The 26,756-nt window shown below is 48.0% G+C and overlaps 1 protein-coding gene across 2 annotated transcripts in view; it reads left to right on the forward strand.

Moving 5' to 3' along the window:
* Window positions 1–1,039: 1,039 nt before the first annotated feature.
* epha4b (eph receptor A4b) overlaps window positions 1,040–26,756 on the forward strand; it is a 61,682-nt gene continuing 35,965 nt past the window's right edge. For both annotated transcript variants that reach the window (XM_048989679.1, XM_048989680.1), the window contains exons 1-3: window positions 1,040–1,359; window positions 12,117–12,181; window positions 15,092–15,752. In XM_048989679.1, coding sequence (XP_048845636.1) covers window positions 1,272–1,359; window positions 12,117–12,181; window positions 15,092–15,752 — 814 coding nt within the window. In that variant the 5' untranslated portion in view covers window positions 1,040–1,271. The remainder of the gene's footprint in view (window positions 1,360–12,116; window positions 12,182–15,091; window positions 15,753–26,756) is intronic.

The following is a 26,756-nucleotide window of genomic DNA, read 5'->3' on the forward strand; positions in this document are numbered from 1 at the left end:
TGCCGCCTTGCAGCGCAAACAACGTGAAGCCGGGGCTGTAAACAGCGAGCAAGGCGCCCCACACCCCGCCTGACCAAATGTTTCCTGACCCTCTTGCCCCCGAAGCCTTCAGAGATACCTGAGCAGCCTCTGTGAATGTCAGCAGGAGGGTACCCCAGCCGTGTTACATAAGTAGCATTACGGCGCTAACAGGAACGCAAGAGGGCTCGGCTTCCCACGGCTCAGACGGGACATGAGCCTCAGATAAAGAGGCACGTTTACCATCACGGAAGATGAACGCAATAATAATGATGAAAACTGTGGTAACTGCATTGCGGAAATCAGGTGTGAAACTGGGAGAGACTCAGAATTTGACACAAATCGCATTAAAAGAATGGGTATTGTTTTCTGCTTGAGACACACTGAGTCTGGAATCTGATTAGGTGTTTGTGTTTGCATAGTTTTTTGTTAACTCTTACAAATAATTTTTGTAAATCTGCAAATATTAATTTTAGCACTCCTTATTGATAAATGACACCATTTATATATATATTCATGTATATGATATTTTTGGGTGTGTGTGTGATTCACTTTGCAGTACTTACATGAATAAATGTATAATGCAATTTTTTGAGCAGGCAGCGAAAGGCACAAGTCAGATGTACACCCTGGACATGGCGCCACTACTTCGCATAGCATTAATAGTATTTTCGCAATTTTAAGATATCTGAAAATTACTGTGGGATATGTGACGGAGATACTGCTCACACTTGCTGTTTGAAAAGAGAATTCGGGAAAAACCTTAGATTTTTTTAAATGAATGTCGGGATTAGTTACAGTAGCGATAAAAGCCACCGTTTATCCAGCCGATTCACCCAGTTTATACGTCAGTTTACGCAAAGCAATGCATGGATATATCATTAGATCGACGTCTGAAATCCATTCAGCCTAGCCTTGTGTAACAAGCAGAAAAAAAGGGGCATTGACACCCTGTATTTAAGCATCCAGCACGGAGCAGTTTAATACCGCATCCGTTCGATATGAAGTTTTCTTTGCCCCCTTTCTTGCCTGAAAAGACGCTTGATTGGTGCCTGATTGAGATCTCTCGGAGACCTTCGGCTGGCGTGTGTGCCTTTAAAAGTGTGGATGCGCCCCGATTCCCAGGGTCTCGCTTTCTTACCACCCCACTGTGATTGACAGAGCAGGCTGGCGGCGGATCCTCCTTCCCTTCTCCCCTCGTTCTCAGTAACTTTGTATAGAGGGATGCATCGGGCACACAGCACAGCCTGAAAATGGCTCTCCGCTGGATTTACCGTTGTCTGCTTATCCTCCATGCAGTGGTGCAGAACCAAGCCTTACGGAGTTACCCGGAGAATGAAGGTAGGTTCGTTACACCACTTTTGACCCAAATTAATTGTCGGGGATTTGTGGTGGGACCTACCCATTTGTTTAATACATATAAGTGCGGTCTCTGCTATGATCCTGTGGTTGGAATGAATCATGTATGAAGCAAGGAAACAGGAAAGAAGCATGGAAAATTGTGTAACATTTTTTTTTCTAGGGCACTGGCATTAAATTTGAATTCTATGTACGCATATACCCGAGCGCCTTTTAAGTCAAAGCTAGAGAAGCATTACATTTTATTATTACTTTATAACTAAATATATTTCAAACTTCATGAACAATGCAATCGTTATTATTATTGGTGTTGTTGCATCATCATCTACCCTTAAATACCTAAGTTTTAATTATCTGTTACTCGTATACTGTATGATAGGTTAAATAGCCTGTAAAACAACTACATTTTACAATATTGCGCGTAATAAACGTTATCGCAAAAAGCAAATCGGGAGAGAAATTACAAGCAATTTGTCAAGCGCTAACTGATATGTAAGCCACAGCCTATTCAATTGATTTACGCAACTGATACTGCGGGAGGCTTATTTTTAAAAAGGATAAAGTGCATAACATTGATTCCGCAGACGAGCGGCAGTCCGCCTGTTTAAAGCTCAGCGCGAAATTACGATCTTTACTGAGTTTACGGAGTTTGGCGGCTCGGCGGCGAAACGACACCGACGTCGTAACTCACCGGTGTCTTCTAGAAATGTCACGAACACAACAGCATATATGCAATTGTATGCATGCGTGTGTGTTCAAGTCTCCTAATTAAAAGTCGACCAGTTGTTTTTATTTTTCTGTATTTAGCAAGTGAATTTTCCTAAATTGAAATACACTCAATAAAATCCCTTGTACCAGAATAGTGATGTTACACAGTGGATCTACAAGCTGGACTCCTTCTAAAACATCTTCATGTTGCCGTTGCCCGCTTAGACGTCCTGCAAGCGCTGCGTTTGGATTCACCTGCGGAAGCTCTGCGTTAACCTGACAGCTACGGCGCACGCAAAATATTTATAATGAAGCTTCGGCGGTCTGTGTTTTACAATCAGGCGGCATCACATTGATGACTGAAATGAGGCTACTATAGGTGTCTTTCATGGATCATTGTATAGAATTGTGTTAAACTTTGCTGATGCGCTGGGAAATTGGATTAAAGTTCCGTGTTCATCAATGAAACATTCTAGAAACGTTATTATTCAGCCCATGAATGATTTAAGAATATGTTCTATTCCTTTTTAAACTTTTGCATGAATTTGAGATTAGGTTTATCAGCGACTCATCAGTGACTTAATTTAATCCTTGACCAATTCTGCCTCCATAAGGTTTTTTTAAAAATTAAATTGGCTTAAGTTAAAATTGGGGTCGCCAAGCGCTCTGCTTACAGGAAGCCACATCACTGCAGTTCAAACAAAGCAGGCGGATATGGCTGCCATATTGGATTTTCTGGTTTCTTTATAAATCACCAAATTCTGGTGGTTCCCTCAAACACAGGCAGGGCCAAAGCTTGAATCTCTCCCAAACCCTAATTTGAACCAGGTTACAAAGTGTCCAGACATTGCTGGGCTGTTTACAAGACGGCGCCATCTTGCAAAACGTTGGGTGTGATGACTGGGTTGTTTGTTTCGTGTAAAGGGACTGTTATTAGGGGCACTTTGTATGTTTATCTCTCTCGGCTATTGGTTTCATTCACAGAAGGCTGGTGCTGTGAGTTGGGATTTTCATTAACCCATGTCGTATGTTGAGTGAATACAATTCCAAGATTGTCGGAAGGCATTTTTCAAAAATCTAGGTGATTGCTTTACATATAGAATATACATGCCACGGCCAAGATAAACTGCCTCTGATTTGTTTCTTATGTGTTTATAGCTGTCCAAACAGCACCCCTAAAAGCTTATGGGGCAGCTTTGAAACATGCAGTTCCAGCATGGTACACCAGATGGCGCCCCAGTAGCTATTCTTTTCAATGACGTGGTCTTTGGCACCTTGGCTCAGGTCTGGTAGTGGTTTCTGTAGCAGACCAGTATCATATTAGAAAAGGTAACACATCTCTCTGACCTAGTGCAAGTGAAATGGACCTTTGTAGGCGGGATAACTTCCTGATGGAGACCATGAACTGAGGGTGGTAGTTCAAGCTTCTCTTCAAGGTCTGAGTTCCCTAGAGCCTCAAGTCCAGCACATGCCAAAGAGCCAAGCAGAACGGACCTGCCATTCAGGAGCACCCGCTCGGGCTCCCTGGCTTTCTGCAGCGAAAAAGTCACATAACCTTAATTCCTCAGAGGAACCTGTCGGTCACCAACGGTCTGCATGGTGACAGAACACCGAAGTAAAAACAGACGAATGCATGAAAAGAGCCCACGCCCAACTGTTCGCTAAAATTCCTTGTGTGTGCCATTTGCACGTTATTAGATTTATCAACAAAATATCCATTTAACAAATGTTATTTGCATAAGATACTATTAGCTGGAAATCTGCTGATAGAATTGCTGTCATGCTCACAGTTAGAAAGCAAGCAAAAAGATGAGAGTCAGACCGTGTAAAAGCTAATGAATCAGTCCTAGCTGATCGTTTACTTTCTTGAAGGGTGTCAGTCGTGAAAAGGAGCCTCCCTCCCCGCTACCTGCCCATTTTCCTGCCTCTCCCTCCTCGCGAAACACCATCGGGGACAGACACCTCCGACCTGGATGCCCATTCTTACAGCTGTCCTTGCACTTTTTTTAAATCAATGTGTGGAGGACATTATCGACGGAGCCGCATGGAGCCCAAGCCTTCATCTAATGGGCCTCTCTTTGTGAGCAGCAAGAATCCTCAATACCGGGCACTCTGTGATTTTTTTTCTCCCTTCGTCACAGCCTCGTCAAGGCGGTGTGTTTAATGTCACCTCTGGCGTCAGTCAGGGGTTGCTCTGAGATGGGAGGAACGCCGTCCCGCTTGCACCTCAGCATGACACGGGCTTATTCTCGCTGTCATCTGCGGCTCCACTTAGTTTTTATTATATGCGCGCGGAGTCCGGTGTCTCCTTCGCTATCCAGAGTTGCTGCAGGATTTAGCTATCATTTGCTTCACGGTGACACACACACACACACACACACACACACACACACAAACCTGGCAGCCTGTTGTCAGACACACTTTGTTCAACAGGCTTGCTTGGGCTGAATAACTCAAGATTGCTGAACCGCCAGGTGAATGCCGAGGGTCAGCCTTCCATTAATTGCCCAGGTTCTTAATACTTATATGCTTCGCTATAGCCCTATATTTCCTCAATGAGGTGTGGCTTTGCAGAAAGATATCAGCTTCCCTGACCTTGTTTCTCCTGATCCTATTTAGAGTTCTCCGACACAACATGATATACAGGTATAGCCATTTGCACAACTACATCCTGGAGAATATTCTGAAAGCACTTCACCTGCTGATATAAGGACTATGCTGCAGTCAGCTAAATGAATCACACCCCTTCCCTTCTTTCATATTATCGGATTTGTTTCCCGTAACAGAATACCTAAGGAACTAGACTTATTAAACTAAATAAACCAGAAAGCATAGAGTAAAGCTTTTTAATTTAATAAACGGGAACCTAGCAAACAAAACCATATGCTTCCAATTCTGCACACAAATATGTTCTTGGAGGGACTGCGATTCGGCCGCCCTCAGTCTCCCAGAGCGGCCTGGCTGATCTTATTTAACCCCTAACAATGTGATCACACTGATCACCGTCAGCTGGCCTTCATTACCTGACTCATCTGTAGGCGCAGGGCAGCTGCTCAGTCACCATGGAGATGCGGGAATTGACCAAAAACCCACCTCTGTGTCATTTGTCTACCTGCTTCTTGCTCACACCATAGACTAACAGGTTTAAATCCCAGCAAGGATGTTAATGGAGCCTTCAGCAAAAAAGTAAATAAATAAATATATAAATATATATAAATTTGCTTTACTAAAATCAAATAAATACAGATTAAAGGCACAGAACTGCTAAGCAATGAGAAAACCATAAAACGATTTTCCATGACCTTTAAGGTGGGTCAGTGGGGTAGTACTATCGGTTAACAGCACCAGGTTTGAAAGGGGTCCAGTCTCACCTCTGCTCTGTGTGTGTGGTTTTCCCCTAGTTAGGGTAACTGGTGCGTGTATGCGGCCTGAGATGGACTGGCGTCCTGTCTAGGGTGTCCCTGTGCGCTGTGCGGCCTGGGACTGCACTATACAGATGCCCCCACCCTACCAGGAACAGCAGTTAGGAGGTGGCTGTCTACTTCTGTCTCCTTCCTGTAGGATTATTAATATCGTAGGTTACAAGTGCCTGCTTATTTATTTTTTTTTTTTTGCATTTTTAGTATGTTGCTGAGGATTACCTCGTTCTGACACAGCTTCTTCAGCGGGTGTGGGTACATATGACAATCTCCCCCCTCCCCCCCAACTGGCAACGCTCAGCACATCTTAATGATCTGCCACCCTGGGGAGTAACGGCTCAGCATTCACCGGAATCTTGGTTAGAAACTGCGGCAAAGCCGGAGCATCACTGGAGACTCGAGCTCTCAGGTGCCGAGGAACCGGACTGGGGCTGAAAATGTCACGGACGCCATATGAGGAACGTGGAGCGAGGCCCATCAGGAGAAACCCTCACTAATCGTCCATCTGTTTCCTGTAAACGTGCCCAGTATAGGCTCTCGCTGACCTGAGAATCTCAGGTCACAAGGCAGGGGGACCAGTCCATCGCAAGGTACGCACTCAAAACATTTGCAATTTTGAGTTATCATTTCTGCTGACTCCACTCTTTTTTGGGACGTGAGCAGAAAGCAGAGTCCTGGGAGGAAGCCTACATGAACACGAGGAGAACATGCAAACGCCGCACACACTCAGAGACAGCGGCAAGATATGAACCCCCCCCACTCCAGAGGCCTCAGTGTTAACCACGGCACCACCCTACAGTCAGTATTTACACAGCTGTAAAAACAGAAAACAGGTCAGAACTGAAGAGTATTACCCTACACTGAATAAAATGCATTTTCTGGGTAGAGGGATAAGAGAATATGCATGTGGAAGCACAGAATCGCTCCCCCTACCTCACTGCACTTGTATAACGGTACTAGTGGCTGTGGTTGACTGCTGATTGGGCCTCAGCGGAGAGCTGCTCTTCTATTGGCCGGCCTGGGGCCGCACAGAACACAGCAGATCCACCTTCCTGACAACAGGCTCCTGTTCCCACACACCTTCACCTCTGCTTTGACCACCTCCTACATCCTTTGTTCCTGCTCTCTACCGACCACCAGTCCTCTTTCCCCCTGGTTGTTTCCTGTAAACTACTTAGTTTTTTTTTTTTTTAAAGCACTTTTTTTTTCCCAGGGTGCTCTTTTCAATTTCACACGCTTCGAAATTAAATTAACATTAATGGAAGGCAAAATAAACAGCTGGAGTTTTTCCGGATCGGTTAGCCTGCGTTAAGTTGACCAACTCTCCCCCCCCCTCAATCTCCGCATCCACTTCCAGTCAGTCTAGTGAAAGTACTTCTTGTCATCCTGTTAGCAGTCAGGGCTGTCTGTGACGGGGGCCATTGCCCCCCCCCTCCCCCAGTGGCTCTGACCTTGCATCAGCTCTTTTGAGTCTCTGGTCCCTTCCATGCTGAAAACACTTACCCTTCCCCATGGATACAGCCGTAGAAGCCCCTTGCTGCCTCTTGCTGATGGCTGCTTAATTTGGCCCGACGCCGCATGTGGGGAACCAAGAAACAAGATCTCTGACCTTTGAATATGTTTAAAAGCGCATATTTCTATCAGACCCGGGATTCGTCATGTAGGAGTATCACGCCGTTAACCAGACACAAGTCCCTCTTAGGTGACTGAGCGGTGTGAATCGGATACTGTAATTCACCACAGGAATATCCGCGGTCCCCAGCGAGTGTTGGGTGCTGCATGCGATCTCTCTCATAGGTGCCATGTCTAGCAAGAGAGTTAGGATCGAGTTCCACGGCAGCACTGAGAACAAGGCACAATCTGACCCTGAGAGGTTTACTCAGTCCTTTTGTGGGGGGGGGGGGTGTTTGTTATACCTCCATTAACCGGTGCCATTATCAGTGTCTGATGAGTCAGAGACATAACGGCCCAGGACAGGGAGTTACGCTGGGAGACACAGAGGCAGCAAATGCTTACCGCTGTGTGTGATTAACTGTGTGGCGTCCATCTGGTACTGCGTGCTGCTCCTGAAAACACATTGGCAGCATTAACTCTGGAGTACATCTGAAGATCCTATATTTTGGCCAAGGTGTAGGACTTCCCATTTTTCACAAGACAATCATTCACAAATATGGAGAATCTTCAGCTTTTTTTCTGCGAATGTTATATTTGCCACAAGTTAAGGTACGAAGTTCCAGCTGAAGCAACTGCAACCTGATGAGTTTTAGGGAATCTATTCTTCATATTAATGACGCCCCCCCCCCCCCCCAGACATGGGCCGTGCTGAGCGAGACGAGCTCCTGGGTGGATGCTGTGCGTCTCTGTGCAGGGAGACGTCCCTTTGGAATACCTGCTCCCGGCCGTCTTTCCTGCATCCTCTCCCGAGGATTTCAAGGGGACACAAGCTGCCAATCGTGCTGCGACAGAAGACAGAGCCACACAGGAGTGGTGAAGGCACTCGGGTCTGATCGTGACACCGTGCTCCTCTGGCGCTCTGCTCGACCCTTTTGGCGGCAGCTGGTGTCAGGGGCCCCGTTTTCATTCCACATTCAGCCATTGAGCCAGAACGCTCCTCCGCAGACTATTCCCCGTGCAATTACGAACACCTGCGACTCTCTGCAACAGCTTGAGTCATGTGAACAAACACTCATTACCCTACTTAGCGCTGTCCCTGGCCTTTTGCTGGTAATAGGCCACGCCTCTCAGACGCCGATATCAAATGAGATTCCTGGATAACTGGCAGACCCAACGTGGGTTGCCAGCAAATGGCAAGGCCGGCCTCCGACGATGAATGGCGTAGGCATAGTCGGGGATGTGAGTCACATCGAGCGGTACTCAGGTAGAGGGATGTGATTTGCGGGTGGCGACTATACTGGTGTTAATGCAACGTTGGCTGCCGTGTGACCCTTGGTGGCTGCCCCCCCCCCCACACGCACCCATGGCAAGTCCCCTGAGTATACTGTAATGCGTAACTGCCAATCATCCAGAACATGCCAGTGTGTGTATTTAAGTGTCTGTGTCTGTTATTACTGTGACCTCGACTGACAGCTGATTTTAATACTTCCAGTTTCTCAATATATTGCAGTGGACTCTTCGAAATGATTATTTTAAACGATTACATTAACCGCTGTCGCTACGCTGCAATGTCTGTTAAATGTCATATAGTAGCTTTCTAGCAAAGAGAGCAATTATCTTTGTTTCAACATGAAAAGATTTATAAGCAGAAGGCCATTTCTGGTAGAACTGGATATAGTCAATGTTGTGTGCTAATTGAGAAAATTCACTCTCTCATGACTGAATGCCAGTCTCAGTGAGACACCCGTATGGCATATTTCAGCTTAACAGAGACCCAGATTTTTCAGTCCTGTTTGAAATCTGACAGCAGCACTCATACTTGAATTCTATTAGCGCGATTCAGTGGTATTGCAGTGGGTCGTGTGGATACTGTGTGTGCTTGAATCCGCCACTGCGTGGTATATCTCTCTGAGTGAGATTCACTGGATTTTCCACCCAATGCATCAAAAAGTATGCTAGTAAGAGAGTACTCGATTCAACAGGGAAGACGAGAGCTAATTTGGTAGATTAACCTACCAAAATGAGTAACACTTGTGACATTCAAAGAGAAATCCAGAATGTGACTAGCTAATGCCACTTTTGCAAAAATGGCGTGTGTCAGGGAAGACAGCAGATGAAATGTACCCCATCTCACTGGAGAGTGCTGCAGTGATGTGGGTGGAGCCGCCATCTTGGCTCAGTCAGAACCATGAGCCACTGGCTAACAGCTTGCTGAAGCGGCTAGATCCAGCAATGGGTGAAATGAGGCTTAGAAATCTCCTATGGGTGGGATCACTGTGCACTGCCAATCAAAGCTTTGCTCAAAACCTCATTTCTTGCACCGGTAATGAGCACCTAACTGTATTTACCTTTTGACTGATGGAACTAAGGTTACAGGTCCTGCGTGCTTAATTTAGAAGATATGGATTGGCCAGTGTACATCTGGACACATGCCACCTGAGGACTTTGTAATGAGGGTTTTATGACTGTAAGTCACACAGTACTCTTTTAAAAAACTGGCAGAACATTCAACAGTAGGGCGTAATCGTGAAGGACGTTAGCTCTGTTTCCTTACAGTAACTGGAAATGCTATTTTATCCCCGACACCCAAGAAAGTCACATTTAATGAATGTAAGTGAAATGATGGCATGATTTTGCAGTGTGTATTCCCATTGTCTTCTGGCTTCATCGCATTATTTTCCCCCGTAACTGAAAAAAGCCCAAAATGCATGATAATCAATAACTGTGTATGTTTCTTTGAAACCCAAAGCCCTCTAAAATCCCATACTGTGTCCCTTGGGAAGCCCATATCGTGTGTTTATTAATGGAGTTAGCTGATGTATGATGTTTCAGACGTGCTCGTGGCGGGTGGGGGGTGGTGTCTCGCAGGACAGGCGGCAGGACGAGGCGCATGTGACTGAGCCTCACTGCAGCACCCGCGCATGTGCCCGGCCGAATCCAATATGATGCGGAAACTTCATCTGCTGCCGCTGTTATCATCCCAGATGAGAAGGCATTTCCCTGCACCTACCCTGTGGATGTTTCCTATTATGCTTATTAGATAATATCGAACACGATCCCAGCCAAGGTGACTAATGGTCCAGGGTTTTTATCTCGGTGGGAGGGGGGTTAAGCCAGGATGAAATTTCAAATCCAGGCAGCGTGTCGGTCTAAGGAAGTCCCCGGAGTGAGGGAGGAAGACGTGGTTGAACCACAAGCAGCCTCAACACAAACCGGGGCATCCACAGAAACATACCTGGGGGGCCTTGGATGGAGGACGCCACCTCCGTTCACCCACTTCCCAAATGAACCTCCGTCAGTGATGCGTGAGCAGTGATTGGGACAGTGTTCACTGCGCCGCTGATCTGTAAACATCGCGGCGGAGCTCGCACTTCGCTCACTGCACATTTTCGTTCTCCAGTGCAGGCGGCACAAGACTCTTGCTTTAATGTGAGTCAGTATGGAAATGGAGAATTTATGCGCTGGATGGAAGCCTTCCCTGGAGTCAGATTAGTGCCTTGGCATAATACGGTTTGTGGATTGTCCTTTGCACGCAGATATGCAGTTGGGGTTACCTCCAGTGTCTCCCGCGTTCCCTTTGAGGTCTAGCCCCAGCAGCAACTAGGCCCGCAGAGCGGCGGAGATCATCTGCTGTTTAAAAAGATGACACTGTTCTCATTGTTGGGTCCTGGCCTCAGAGGGTGTTCAGCTACCTGCCTGTTAGAAAAACGGGCATCAAAGGCCCCCAGTGCTCTGTTTCCTTCAACTGTCTTCTTTGCCGTCCTTTGAAAGGTGCCCGTTCAAATCACACAAGAGGAGAGCGGCTTGCCGTTTTTGTGAGAGCGAGTTGGCGGCCACCTCTCGTTGGAAGCAGGCTTCATCAATCCGCAGTATTTCGGGGGGGGGGGGGGGGGGGGGGAACAAGAGAGGAAATGAGAGAATGAGGCCGGGGTTGGGGGGGGGTGGGGGTGGTACAGCTTACTCCTGGTTGCTACAGCAGCCAGGACTCGTATCCCTATGGGATCTCTGCCCCCTTAGGGAGACGAGAGGTTGTGAGGCTTCAGAATGCAGCGCGTGTGTGTGTGTGTGTGTGTGTGTGCGTGTGTGTGTGTGTGTGTGTGTGTGTGCCGCACAGCAAACAAACTTGTGTCTCATTAGTGTTGACCATAGCGCTGTTGAGAAAAGAAAACGTGACTTTGTAAGGTACGTCTTTTTCCACGCCTGTGTTTTAGATCTGGTCCATGTTAAATCAGCAGTTCTACTCTTTATTCCATATGGAGCGACCTTGGAAAAGCGTTATTATGACGTCCTACGCCTTTCCCCAGGATGCGCACACACACATTTATCTCCCCCTGATGCATTTGAGTTTTATCCCTGTGCGTCTGGTTTCCGTTTCCAGTGTTCTCTGTTTTACGGGGATGCGCTCAGCCTTCGCTCCGGCGCCGGGCGAGTGTTTGGGAACACATGTGAGAGAGGAACATCTGCAGATTGGATGTAATTAAAAATTAATCACTCACGGTGCTGGGACTCTAATTGGCTTGGAATGAAGCTGAAAGGGGAAAGCGTGGTTCAGAGAGTTTCGGGAAGGCAGGGGATTGCAACCATGGGGGTGGGGTGGACGGGCGGGGGGGGGTTAAATGGCCACTTAGCTTTCGCTTTTATTTGTTTCTCTTCTCCTGCCCTTTAGTTTGGAGTAAATCGCTCTGCCCTATTGCTAAGGCAGCGGCACCGTAGGGCTGAGTGGCATCCGGTCCCGGAATCGGCATGCTGACGGGGCACCACAGGCATGTGTGTGGATCCGGATGGGGGGGGGGCAGTCTCCGGAGCTGCGGAACTACAAACGCCACACCTGTACAGAAGATAGTAGCCTCCATGGCACTAGACCCCTCCCCCCCAAAATAAGTCTGTGATTGTGTCCAAGCAGCACGTCCTTCTTATTGAACTACCACACTATGTGCTGCTCTGAATAATTCATTAATCATTTCTTCCCTCTACACCCCCCCCGGTCTGTTTTCCCAGTCACTCTGCTGGACTCCATGTCGGCCCTTGGTGATCTGGGCTGGGAGGCCTATCCGGCGGAGGGGGTGAGTGCCGCCGTCGAACCCTGCCGCCTCGCCACCCACGAGCAACCTCTTTCCACCGGCACAAGTGTGGAAAGCAGAGCCGCTGAGTGGACAGGTGCCCCTGTGTATCCTGCCTCAGATTCCCACCAAGGTCCGCTATTTTCTCAAGTCACTGCGTGCGGACCCCAGGTTCACTGCATCACCAGTCCGTGTGCAGCAGCAGTGAGTCACATGTCCGCTGTCTTCACGGCCAGACTTGCCATCGGTAGCCTTGCCTTGGCAGTGCCTGTTGAAAGCCACACTTCCTGTTTATGTGCAAGGTAGAGCCCCTCCGGGCTTCCCTCACCTCCTCCCAGTCAAATCAGAGTCCGATGTGGGACGGGCAAAGCTATGTCTTGTACGCACGCCGAACCACATCTCCCTCAAATGTATACTGAGATAACCCAACGGTACTTCCTGTTTCTTATCGGGCCGGCAGAGAGTGGCCGAGTCTCCTAATGAGGTCCCACCAGCTCCGGCAGCTGGGGGCCGACGTGTCTTAAAGAGGGAGTGGTTACTTCATCTTCTTTATGACTCAGCCACTGTGACCGAAAAATAATCAAGTTAGCAAAACTCATACTGAGCTTTAAAGAAAATCAATCTTTGGGTTTTTAGAGCGGCCTATTAAATGATTCAGCTGAGCTGTCGGGACCGGTATCAGATGGCTCCACGTTATGCCGTGTACAACAAGGGGAGCGGGGAGGCAGGGCACCACCTCTTAGCGGCTAAATCCGGAGACAAGCTGAGGTTACAGATCATTTAATAGCTGTGGCAGTAGATGGTTCTTCGTATGGTATGAACCTACCACGTCACAGGAAAAAGAGGAGTTTTGTGGAGCTGTCCCGATCCTCAGTCCCTGAAGAAGGATGTAAGGCAGATGGGTGCTGGAGGGCCGAAGGGCCAAGATTGGGAAGGAAGATCAAGGGGTGCCCAGTAAGAGCTACAAACTGGGGCAAGGGGCACAGCGTTCGCGCCTACTGGGAACCTGCAAAGTCCAATGTTAAAGAGACAAGAGATAAGGAGGCTATGTATACTGACCTTGGGGTGACACACAGGTCTTGACATAAACAAATGGTGCAGTGGAAAAAAATGAAACAGGAATCTAGTACCTCCATCCCCCGCTCCCCATTAACCATTTTCTGCACAGCCCGAATGTCTGTATTTAATTCAAGGAGATTATGTTGTTGATCCTTGACATCTGACCTCAGAGCGTGAGTTGTCTGGGGTTGGGTGGGAAGGGGAGATGGCCGTTCCTGTGAATACGCTTCTCCACAGGCCGGTGGTCCCACAGGCCATATCAAGCACGACAGGCTTTCTACGCAACCAGATGTTAAGTGTTTGCCTTGGATTCTGAGATGATCAACAGCATTCATCTAGGGGCTGGACGGCACGGTCAATGAAAAGTCAGGTAAACCATTTACCCTTCAGTTGCAAGGGTAAAGCAGACGTTCTCTGGGGTTTTAAAGCCAATTATGCTTAAGTACCTCAAACTGCTGAATGACTGGCCAGCGAAATGAGAATGAGCCAGTGAAGAGTTTCACCGAGTCCCCGAACCATCATATTTACTCGGGCTTCAAAGCAATCGCGCTGTCTGAAATTCAATTACCGCTCCAAGCTGAGTTCCATGGCAGAAGCATTTGACAGACCCCTGGCCGAGTCCCTAATTAAAGATCAAACCCCAAGCGTGGGCTGGTGAGGGACTAAGCTTTCCCTTCTGTCCAAGCAGCGTCATTTTATCTCCATAAGGAAAGTTCTCACCAACTGGCCACAACAAGCGGCAACCTTTGGCCTCGGCATACATTAGTCTGATCTGCTACAGCTCAAAGTGAAGCAACTGTGCAAAGGTCACTTACTCACCTGCCTGCCAGTTCAAAAAAAGAAAACAAATCTTCCCACAACCGGTGTTTTGCGTAGCCGTTTTCCCAGAATAGAAGGAACATCCCAACTGCTTAACATCTGGTCTTAAATGAAACACCATTCTAATGGCTACCAGGCCAAAGTGATCCATCGCAGGACAGGAAGCATTTATAACGAAATTAAAACATCCCAGGAATGAGAACGGTGTCTAAATTAGTCTTACAGCTCAGCAGCGATTTGCCTGCTAAATAAACAGAACTTGGAGCCCTGGAATCTCCTCGGCCGACATCATGATAAACATGATGCATAATGCATGGAAGTTGTGCAAGGTTATTTGTACGTCAAGAAACATTTTTGTCAAAGCTTGCAGCAGAAGCACTGCACCCCCTCCCTGCACCCCCAACCTTTCTTGCATCACATCCATTATACAGCAGTCAAGGCGAATTAGCATCTCGTCCGGGGGGTAACAGCATGCAGCGATGATCACGGGGCCCCCAGATGTTGACTGCAGAGCGGGAGGGCCAACACGTGTTTCATCCGCACTCGTTTCCTCACGTACGAACAGGCTCGCGTGCTGCAGAGAAGAAGCCTCAAATAAGCTAATGTAAGCTGTAGGTGGTTTGAGCATCGTTCCCTATTTCAGTTCTGGGTTCTTTTCCGATAAAATCGCTCCTTTTCATTTTGCCGATGCGTGTTCTTTTTGTTCCGGAGAATCACATGCTCATACTCGCAGTTTCACCGGCACATCTGGGTAATTATTTAGCTAGGAGGAGGATATGGTTTTCACTCATGAGAGCATTTCTGCTGAATGCAGTAGAGACGGCTTAGAATGGGCAGCCAGCTTTTAGGGCCTTCATCCGTAGCTCTAATGGCATGAGGCCTGAGCATGTCACTGATAAGCGACATTGAAATCGAGCGCGTCCGTCACACCATGCGCACAAAGACACGCACCCGTGTCAGCTGACACTCAAGCTGGCTGCTATGGCATCTGTGTGGTGGCCCCTGGGTCCCTAACAGCCATCCCTGTCTCCACAGTGGGAGGAGATCAGTGTGATGGACGAGAGGAACACGCCCATGCGTACCTACCAGGTGTGCAATGTGATGGAGGCCAGCCAGAACAACTGGCTACGGACGGGGCACATCGCCCGCGAGGGCGCCCGCCGCGTCTACGTGGAGATCAAGTTCACGCTGCGCGACTGCAACAGCCTGCCGGGCGTGCCAGGCACCTGCAAGGAGACCTTTAACATGTACTACTATGAGTCTAACAGCGCCAACCTGAGGCATGTGCGCGAGAGCCAATTCATCAAGATCGACACCATTGCCGCCGACGAGAGCTTCACGCAGGTGGATGTGGGTGATCGGGTGATGAAGCTGAACACGGAGGTGCGGGACATCAGCAACCTGAGCAAGAAGGGCTTCTACCTGGCCTTCCAGGATGTGGGTGCCTGCATCGCCCTGGTCTCCGTGCGCGTCTTCTACAAACGCTGTCCACTGGCCGTCCGTAACCTGGCACAGTTCCCCGACACGGTGACAGGTGGCGACTCGGCACTGGTGGAGGTGCGCGGCTCCTGCGTGGTCGACGCCGAGGAGCTGGAGGCGCCCCGCATGTATTGCGGCGCCGATGGGGGCTGGCTGGTGCCCATCGGCCGCTGCGTATGCAAGCCGGGCTTCGAGGAGGAGGAGGGCGCCTGCCGACGTGAGTACTCCCCCTGACCCCAGTGTCGAACACGCCGCTTATTTTAACACTTCGCCACGCTGCCGAAACGCGCTGTATGACACTCTCAAGCTGGATTAGCACCATCGCCCAAATGAGCTGCTCCCCCTGCCTGAAAGTGAATTAGAGCAGCCCTGCACTGACTCTGTGCGAAAAGGCTTAATGTCAGTTTGGGTGCAACACCAGACCGAGCATCAGTATTATATCCCCTGGGCTTTGCCGGGAATATCTGTTAGCTTTTTTCCATAGTTAAACCGATCAGTGAGCTTTTAGACAGTGGGGGATGCTGTTTTTTGTTTTTTTCCGCTAAAAGACTAGCCTGAGCCAAACCATTTTTGCTCGCTGGGGTGTGCATGGGTGATGCTATGTCATTGGAGGGGGGGGGGGGTGCAGGTGTGCTTTTCTGCTTGCCTGTGCTTGACATTTGATGGAAATAAGCAAGTGTTATCCTGGTGCCCCCAGCCGTGCTGCTAAATACCAGCCGCGTGTCACAGCCTAGTTCCCCTTTCACACAACACTGCCGAGTGTTATGAAGCCTAGCGGTCAATTATGCCCATGTGTACCGCTTCCTCTGATAAATATTACTTTCAGTAATAATCGCCACCCCTCACCCCGAGGAATTTAATCTTTGCTCACTTGCTTTGCCTTCACAATGAAGCTACAAACAGCGCTGCAGTAGCCGCTGCCACGAGCCTCGTGGTGAGGCTGATGGGTCCCAGTGGCCTTCAGACCTAAAATGTAGGAGACAGAGCTGTCTCTTTGAACCTGGATCCAGATCGTTTAAGAAAGACGTCTTTATCGCCCTTGGTTGCTTAGAACGGCAGCCAGAATGAACTTTTTACTGAAGTGCGGCAGCGGCAAAGCCAAAATCAAAATTCATCCACTGATTATGTGACGGGAAACTGATCGAGGTCCTGCCCTCGTATATAGCGGAATGAGCCTCAGATCAGACATTTATCTTAAGGAGTAAGATCAGGGCAGGGGAAAGAGAAAAATAGCCATAATTGAGATTGCACATGTGCACCGTGTGAATAGTGGCTGGGTGGAATAACGTTGCTTTGTGGATCTCTGCTGAGTCTTACTTGCATGCTCAACAGACAATGGGAATAGAGGAAAATGATGACACCCTTTCTTTTTGGAGCGTTAACAATGGAGGAAAAGTTGCTTCCCACCACCTCCTGTCATGCCCCCATCCCCATGATCACAATTAACAGGCTGTGAGGCTTCAGGACTGCAAAACTCTCCACCCCCACCTGGTTATTCCGACCCTTCTGGTAGGGTAGGTTGGAGATGGGGTGGTACTGAGGTGAATAATAAAAATGTGCTTTTGCGGGGTGGGTGTGTGTGTCGGGGGGGGGTTAAAATGTCTTCACTAAAAGGCCAACACCAGCCCATTGAGAGTTTCTTTTCCTGCTATTTGGATTGAGTGTGAAGAGATTCCTCCTGTCTCTGCCAAAAACATTTAATGACTTGCCCAGGAGGGTCTCCACTCTCAGAAGAAAAGGACCGTAAATCATTCTTGCTTTTTCAGCAAATGCTTAGCTCTCGTTGCCTGTGTTGCATGCCAAGCAGAACAAGGACTCTTCAAAAAAAAATAAAATTAAATAAGCAGTTGGGGACCAGTGGTGAACCGTGGCCTGGTTGCGATGGATGGTATCTTGTGTTGTACTGCGGCAGTTGGCTTCCAGGGTAAACTGAATCTAGCATTTCATTGGTGGAATGTCGCAAGTCTTCTGAACGACAGTGCGATGGAACTCTTGAGGCTCTTGAAGGAGAGGTGGGTCCATGGCGGAGATAAATCCTCAGCTTTTAAGCTCCATCGAGCAGTTCTTGGTAAACAGGGCCAGCATCCTTTGTTGTCAGGGGGAAAAGAGGGATGCTCTGTGCCTGGTTTCCACTGGAAAACAGCAATTGCCGTAATACAGGCATTTTATCTCTCCTTTTTATGCGATAGGTGCTAATGGATCTCATTAGCATGGCCCAGTCTCCAGCTGGCACCTCTGCTGCTCATAATTATTGTCTCTGATTTTCCAATTCGCTGCAGCTTTCCGGCGAAAGTCAGGGTACAAGCACAGCATCGATGCCATGGCCGAGCGGTTCCTACACAAGTCCAGTGATGTGCTTCTACATTAATCATGTCTCGAGGGTCCAGCTCTGTAACCACATGCAAAAAAGGGAGGTAAATAAGGAAATCCAGAGTGCTTTTGGCCACCATTTGCGAAGGGTTGCTGTGGTGCTTGTTTGTAGGTTTGGCATGCAAATGGTGACTAAGCAGAGCAATTCAACTCATGGCGTTCTTCAGACAAACATGTGTGGGTTTGTTAAATGGCCCGTTAAGGTATACCTGAATGTCTGAATCATAACTTGGCGAAGCATTAAGCTTTACTGCTCAGCATTCCCACGGTGACATGTAGACCAAACAGCCCTATGAGATCTCGTTTTCTTGGAAAGAAAACAGAAGTATGTCATTTGTCAAGCTCATTCTGGACTGGAGCTGGCGTTTCTGTGACTGGCTGTCAGGCGTGATTCCAAGGCCGCCTCTGCTGTGTGGCTGCGGTTGAGGTCTGGCGGGATGGAGCAGGCACGGAAATATGGAACGGACTGTAGAAGTAACACAGCACAAGCGCGAGCTCCGTCACTCCCACAAAGGAAAACACAGCACCTGTGTTCTAAAGAACGAGCACTTAGAGTCGATATGTCTGAGAAAAGGACACTCGGAAAAAAACTGAGTAAAAGAGGAAACACTGCTGAGAAAACGAGGATCTGTCAAGAGCAGAAAAGCTGCTTCCTGTCAGTGGCTTTGATGGAGGGTGGCAGTGTAGCAGAGGGGGCAGGGGAGAGAGTCCTGCTGAAATGAGATTGGTTTCGTGATCACGTAGAGTGTGCCTTGCTTACAGACTGTTGCCAGATTCAGCTATTCCTCATTAAAACTCCAGGTTGGAGATTGGGATGGACGTCCTCCCTTGGAGCCTGTAACCCAGGCTCACCTGTCAGGGTGGGCGGCTCCAGCCCTTTGTATAGAAAAACCCATCACTGATCCCATCAAGGGCACTGGAGGGAATTAGGATTGATATGCTTTGCGTAAGTTTGTGGCTTTATCTGATAAATGATTTGGGTACAAATCTGTTTACCTGTGTGTGTCCGTGTTCCACTGCTGCCTCTAAACACCAGACACTGTTTGTCCTACATGCCGTCTGTTACCCCTTGGCCGCCATGGCAGTGTAGCCAGATGGGGGCCCCCATGCTCGTTACTGTGGCCCACACACTCCTTGCCTCTGCAAATTGGTCCGCTGATGGCCTCTGCGTCGGCCCGACCACTCAGGTGTCAAGGTTCTCGGGAAGTATTCAGAAGCTCGAGATGTCCTCCCATCGCTATGCTGAGTAAGAGGTGCTAGACCCTGGCTGGCACCATCCCTGTAGAAGGTGTTATCCGCTGTTCTTTTCACTTGTTCCACACAATGAAGTACTGCCTGCTATCTTTCCTTCTCCTGCAGTGGAGTGGAATCCTGAGAAGGGTAGGAAATGACCCATTAGTAATGACAGCGGGATTATATGATGATGAAATGGAGCTGAGCAGTCCTTACACAGCCCCTTTGCCTCTTGTATGTCTCTTGCAACATTCTCCCATCCCACCCCAATGTATTATTATACAGCACTGTTTGTGAGGCAACCTACTGCTCACATCTGACCACCTCAGGAGAACCACGGCCTGGTGTCTATGTGGGTCATGTTCGCAACAAACCATTACCACACCAGCATGGAGTCCAGTGGTGCTGGGACACCTGTCACCTCACTCCCTTTCTGTCTCCATCACTCCTCTCCTCACTTGTTTTTTCTCTCCTTCTGCTGTCTCTCTTTGGATGATTCTGTGACAGGGCTAGGCTAGATAGGAGAGATAAAAACAGGGATGATTGTAACTTTCCTCCAGCTTCGTGTGGTTCAGTCCAGGCCTGGGAGACTCATCTAATGACACTCCCTTGGCTGCTGAGCTGAACAAATTACTCGGGCTTCAGCCAATATCATGCCCCCCTCCTCTTCTCAAGCAAAGCCAATGTAATGGAACCTTCCACCCTTGAGGTTCCCTGGGCCAGATTGGACTGGGTCCCCTATGCTACAGTGTAACCATGCAGCTCATTTTCTATAGAAGATCTACACTCAAAATCCAACACTCGAGGGCCCTGATCCTGCAGTTTTGACTTTTCAATGTTTAGGCTGTTAAAACCCGCTTGAACGGTCGCACCTCAAAAGACCAGGTCCATAGACCTTCAGGTTTTGACAGGCTTGCATTCATACTACTTTTGCATTTTTTGTTTTATCTGACTTTCAGAAATCATTTCATGTGATTTAATCTGCTGTGTAGATGACACCAGCCCAGGAGAGCTGGCTTCCATGCCAAAAAGTCATGTTTGAAAACACCACAACCTACTTACTCAAAGGACTATAAATATGTATGTCCCCACATTTTAGAGAGACTTTTAAATGAGTCACACTAGATGATGCTAGACAATACCAAGGTTAGTCAGTTAATTTTCTTCCCTGGGATATATATAGTGGATAATGTGTTTATTTTGACAGCTGTCAATTATTTTATGTCACTCACATGATTTCAGCAAGTAGCGCCCTCCTTGTGGAATGTATAAGTAATGTAATTTGGGGGAGGGTTATGGCGGTAGGTCATGAAAGTGGCCGCGCAAAAGGCCTGTTTCATGTCTGATTTCACAGAGCAACTCCATCAAACAAAAGCGAAGTCTCGTCAGGACTGCCTTTCTGCTTCTCGGAAAAACAGCGAGATCCAGGGGGAAAAGGAAACGAAAAGGAAAGTGCGGAACGCGAACACGGATCTCAGCGCTTTCCGCTTTCGTTTAGGTTTTGGGTGTTCGCTCTGGGTCACTGGACACGAGGCATGTGGTTTTACGGGAGAGATGATAAAAAACAGACTATCGGTGGTGCCAGTTTTTGACATCGGTTGCAGCAAAAGTAACGCATCTCTGACAAATAAACAGTCTGGCGAGGTTTTCTTGCAGTCGCCGCGCGGCTTGCACGGTGCTCCCACCTTGTAATACGCAACGCTTGCCACATGTGGTGCTGCTGCGTGCTTTTGCTTGGACACCGTTCTATGCCTGCTGTTAATATATCACCTCATGCAGCTGCCAGTGCGGGGCTTTCAGTGTGTGAATGACGCCGGGCGGTCGAGGCTTGAAGTTTGGTCTGATGGTGCTTGAAAAGAATGGAAATTTGAGAACATTGAAGGGGTAAATCTCCTTGCTGAATTTTTATTAAACGGCACTTTCTGTCTTGTTGAAGTAACTACGAAGTAATGACACGTTAGCGCTAACATTCGCTTGCACTGGAAAAAAGGTTATCATCAAGGCTGGTAAAGACATTTCCCCTTTTCTTTGGGTCCTTTTGAGGCTCTGTTGGGAAATCAAGGCTCTTTTAATACATTTCAAAGGCTTCTCTTTGGCGGCGCTACGCACTCTTTAGAGGAAAACAGCCCTTGAGTGGTGACGTGTGTTCGTGTGTGTGTGTTTGTACGGTCGTTTTCAGCAGCAGTTGCTCCGAATTCAAACGTGCACACCTGGTCACCTTAGATCCGCACTGCATTTTAAGGACAAGGACTTTCTTGAACTCTTGCCTAGCGATTAAAATCCCCTTGATTTTTCCTTTAAGAAACTGCAGAAGTGTCATCATGTGGTGGTGGTGGTGGTGGTGGGGGGGGGGGGGGGGGCACCCTGCAGACCAGAACCGGTGTTTTTTATGCTCTCATCCTTTGGTGAAACATATACTCAGCTTGATCAGACAAACAGATAAATAGACACGTGTCTATATGTGTGTGGGTGTGCACAGACAGACAGACAGACAGAGACAGACAGATAAGAATCACATGTTCAAAATCATGCTCTTTAAATGTCCTCTTAATGTCTCTGATGGAAGAAGGAATACAGAGTGTGTTGAAAATTATAAGCGTTTAAAAAGTGATATCTGAAGGATTATGTCTGCATTTAGGCTCGATGAGCGTGAGATACATTAAACGCATTTACCGCAGCATTATCTTGTCCAAATGTTTCACTTTATCCTTTCGCATTCACGTTTTTCATGGCGAATTTAATTTTTGTTAAGGCTCCAACTTACACACCGCATTGTCTTCCTGCTTCTTCACTTAATTAGCCCCAGATTGTCCTTCCCGTCCAAACCCTCGTCAGTTGACAGGCATCACACTGGACTTGTTAGAGAAGAATGTTCTCGGTTTATTGTGTTGGCCATTCATAAACCGTAACATCTGTTCTACTCATCTTTACTCATCTTAATCAGGTCACTTTTGGGGGGGGGGGGGAGCATAGCTACCCATGCCTGACTTTTTGTCGGGCTTGTGATTATTTTGTCGCTGTACTTTTAACCGGCTGGAGGACAGTCCATAATTGGCCCATTAATCTTGTTGCTGCCTGGCTGGTCAGATTAGATATGTGGAGAACTGTGCTGTGCCAGGTCCAGCTTGGGACAAGCCAGGTCCTGCTGTGACCTGTTTGGACAGAAGAGGGCAGAAATATCCTCTTTTCTCAGTCTGTGACCTTCCTTGACCTCGGGATCCTCATAGGGGGTGTCGCAACAGATTTTGCGGGAAACACCCTTTGATTTCATGATTGTGTGAGTGTGTTCGGAAAACTGGCTGCCGCACCACAACCGGAGTTAAAGGATTTGTGAAAGTTTCTGCGATGCTGCAGATTACCCACAATCCCCAGGGCCTTCAGAAGACCTGCAATGCAGTGGTTTTCAGTCAACGTGAACTGTGGGTTTAAGTTTCTTTCACTTCCACTTCCCCATTCTTTCATTTTGCTGTACCTATTGTCTTATTAAGGTACAAAGGTTACTCTTTGCCATCACTGCTGTAGTGAGGTGATGAGGTACCTAAAGCTGATCGATTGATTGAAGACACCTTCATCCTTGGCTACTCCCGAGATATATTAGTTGTCTGAGATTCCCTTCTGAGTCCCAGGTGGATGGAGCTTACGGGGTTTATCGACACTGAATCTGAATGTGGATCCGTAAGCAGAAGCGGCTGTGGCTCTTGTCTGCTGTAATACTCGGTATGGGATGGGCCAGTGAACAGGAGCATGTGACAGGCGAATGGGAGGAAGAAATGGGCACCTTGTTTGGGGACGGGAGTGTGTGCGTGTGACAGGAGCAGCAGGGAGGAACAAAAACAAGGCAGCCGATTTGGTGTCAGCACAGGGAAAATATGCAAGAAGGCAACTGCATGCAAGGTTTTGGCATGTTTACTATAGCTGAGACAAAAAGGCAGATCGGGATGGATTTATTGAATGAGTGGGGTCATCAGCTGACTTCAGCTGGGCCCCCAAGATATCCACGCACCCCAGTCTCCCATTTCAGATCCACGAAAGCCTCTCCCCCCATCTGCACTTTGGGGTTTTCCCCCATCAGCTCTGTAAGGGTTACCTGCTAACCTGCGAGATGTAGCCATGACCGAAGATACTGTGCTAAAGGCAAAAGTAGCCTTTATTATGTTATTACAATTTTCACAATCTTAGTATGTCCCAGAAGCTACTGTGCACTCCGAGTGAGTTCAGACAGAGTCTGGGAGCTCAGTGTGTGACAAGGAAAGAGAGCGAGAGGCAGAGAGGCTTGCACGTGTCCGCAGCCTCCCGTAGGCTGCCTCAGCATCACCCCCCCACCACCTTAATTTTCAGTTGAGCGCTTAATAATTCAGCTACCGAGCCACAGGAGGGAAGAAAGGCCTAGGTGGTGAAGTCACAGGACCGGCTGTGTGCGTTACTCACCCCTTTGAAAGCAGTTGCGGGCAAAGATGGAGGCAGGGAAGGCACAGCGTCTACTCCTTGGGATCTTCCCACACCTTCATGTACCAGCCGCACTCCCAGAGCAAATAGCGGTTAAGCTGACCCAGTGAGATGTCAGTGGAAGCCAGCCGGCCATCTGCCAGCCCTGAAGTGTAAACTCCAGCTGTGTAGCTGGGACTGGAGGGTATGATTGTCTTTGAGTTGTCAAGGAAGGAAAATTATATTACCATTAGTCATGCACACGTGCCATATAAACAAAACGCAATGTACCGTTAAGCTCAAAATTAATTACATTTCTTTGTGAATGTGTTTTGGATCGTAGTGCAGTTGTTTGGTCCTCTTCCTCTTACTTACCTTATTGAGTTTGCATTGGAGAGGAAGCCAACACACAGGGGGCGACCCTGTCTGATTGACAGGCATGGCGCAGAGGGCGGCAAGGGTTAGAATGGGAATCTAGGATTAGCAGGAAACCGGGCTTCTCCTCTGTCATGCTTGGGGAAATGGCTTGTCGTGGTAACTCACGGCAACATGCTGCGGGTCAGGGGTGTAGACAGATGGAGACAGAATATGTGAGAGCGGGAGAGATAAAGACAGACAGGATAGAGATGGGGCTGTCTGTCTGTTGTGTCTTGCCAAACTCCCTGCACCAGTCTCCTAGAGGACAAACAGAAGCTGCTAATTGCATATGCTACATGCCTCAAATGGGCACCAGGATAGGACATCCACCCTCGCTGCATACATTGCACACCACTGTCTGGAAGGATTCTTGCATCCAATTAACATGGAGTCACGTTCTTAGGGTAGAGACTGAGGATGATTGATGTTAGATCTGTTTACTGACTCATTTTGAAGCACGAACTCCAGACATTATCTGGAGAACCAGGTTTGGACATTTTCTGGAGTTGCTCTTAAACATGATCGACACACAACTGGAGACTGTCCATGTCAGACGCATTCAAACCTATTAGAAAGACTCCAGCTGGTTTAGGTGAGGGTGGCGCTGGGGTAGCGCATGAAGGAGGCAGGACATGATGCAAAAAGTAGGCTGCGGAAATCGCAGCGTCTTGTTTATGGTGAAGTAGCCAGTTTGTAATTTGATACACAGCTCTCTTGCCATTCTGTGAATCTGTCGTACGATTTCGGTGTAGGCCCTTACACAGACGGTTAGAATCACGTGTCCATTCACACACGGGGGCTCAGTCGGAAATTACCTGGTCTTTGTACTAGAGAGCTAGCAGGATAAAGTCCGTTTAATGTCCAATACAGCTGATTTGGACATTTGTCATCCGGGCAATGTCTAGAAAAGTTCAGGGTGGCAGTGTATGTCTGAAAGGGGCTTCGGTGTAGGTGTCCATGCAGACCCCAAACCCATCTCTGAAGCTGAGGAGCTCCGTACGAAAGCTCCTTGTCTGTGCTTTCAAAGCTTCTTTGACGTAGATCAGCTATCTACCCCACTCATCTCCCATCAGAAGAAGACAATCGCTCCCCATTAATGCTGGGACTGAATAGCGAGGTGTGTTTCAATCTTCACCGCAAATGAGTGAAGATGGGAATAAGCCACCCGGTCCTTTTTCACTTTCATCCCTGCGGAAGGACTGCAGACAATGGATTTGGAATTAGGGAAATGGTCCGGGCAGGCGGCATTGTCAAGAGCTCCAGTTTTCAAAGGTTATCACTTAAGTGAGCAGTCCTTTAACAAGCAAATGAAAAGAATACAGTCTGTACGAGGATGCAAGTGAATCTAATTCAACAAAACCAGATTCCAAGAGTAGATTGGAAGCGAAAATGAATTTTCCTAAGATATGTGAATTTCATTCTATTGAGTTAACAGACTGAATTTAAGACAAGGGTGGCTTCCTGTACCAACACAACCCACTGGTGCTAGGAGAGTATGGCTGCGGTACTTATGGCCCGGATACTCCTTATTTATTTTGGCATTTGAAAGTCTGCCCAGACACCATGTGGCACTGTACCATTCGTTCCTCACTTATTTTTGCATCCTCCAAAAAATGCATTTGAAAATTTTATAGAAATCTTGTCTCTATCTCACATGTAACAATCGTTTCTGACATGAGTGCATTAGGACTCATTTCAGTTAGATTTCTTTTTTTTTTTATTTGAGATGTCACAGAGATGAGTTCGTAATAAACTAATAAACTAACAGACTTTCGCCATTCCCAGGGCCTCATGGGGAACTCTCCTGTGGCAGATGATGTCAGCAAATGGGCGTGGGAGGGAGGGGGTCATGTGAGTGCAGTAGCCTCACTGTCTCTCCCAGTCTTGTCCGCTGTGCGCAGTCACCATGACAGAGCCCTTCACTAACTCCCCTGGCTGAAGCTCTGTTGGATTATGAAGTCAATAGCCGAGGCTCTGTTGCCTTGCTGTAAGGGACAAGCAATTACGCGAGTGTAACTGTACACACTTATATATCAGCAACATTCTTCAACAACCAGTGATCTGTCGCCAGTGCCCAGGCATATAGCAGTGAGCTGGGACATTGTTTGTGGGTATAATTTAATCTGTGTACATCGGGGGCCTCTGTCATGCAGTGGCATCAGGTCTTGAAAAAGCGGTGGTATTCAGGAGAATGCCACACTCCTTTTATAAACCATCCTCCATGCTAAGTGGAGTGGACCCACAGCAAACTGCCCTCTTAGATGACAGTCAAACATGAGGCACTAAAAGTGCTTTTAAATATTTTACAGCCGGGTTTGTCTCCCATCCTGGGAGGCAGTCAGCATTATCAAACCTACCCTCCCCTTTTCCTACCCCCCCCCCAATCTGGATAAAACCCACAGAGTGAGGCTGTCATGGTCTGCCACCTGTAACTGAGTGTGCCTCCCCCCTACTTCGCAGGGAGAGCCCCAGCATGCCAGCTGAAGGAGCCCCGATCTTCCACTGCACCCCTTAAGTCTCCTGCCCCATCGCCGCGTGAATAAAAACAAGCGTCATTCCACTTCAGGACATCGGTCTAAGCCCCCAAATCCTCGCTGTCCACCAAAACGAGACAGCACATGCAAAGGCACCTGGCTTCCATTTTTACAGCAGACTGTGGCGCCTCTTGCAATGTATGAAATCAGTGTGTTGTCATCTTCGTAACCAAAATCACTCTATAGCATTGAACAGTTTAATGCAATTATTCATACTAAATCATTTAAACTCTAAAAAGCAT

The sequence above is a fragment of the Brienomyrus brachyistius genome, chromosome 21, assembly GCF_023856365.1.
Source record: "Brienomyrus brachyistius isolate T26 chromosome 21, BBRACH_0.4, whole genome shotgun sequence".
Lineage (NCBI taxonomy): Eukaryota > Metazoa > Chordata > Actinopteri > Osteoglossiformes > Mormyridae > Brienomyrus > Brienomyrus brachyistius.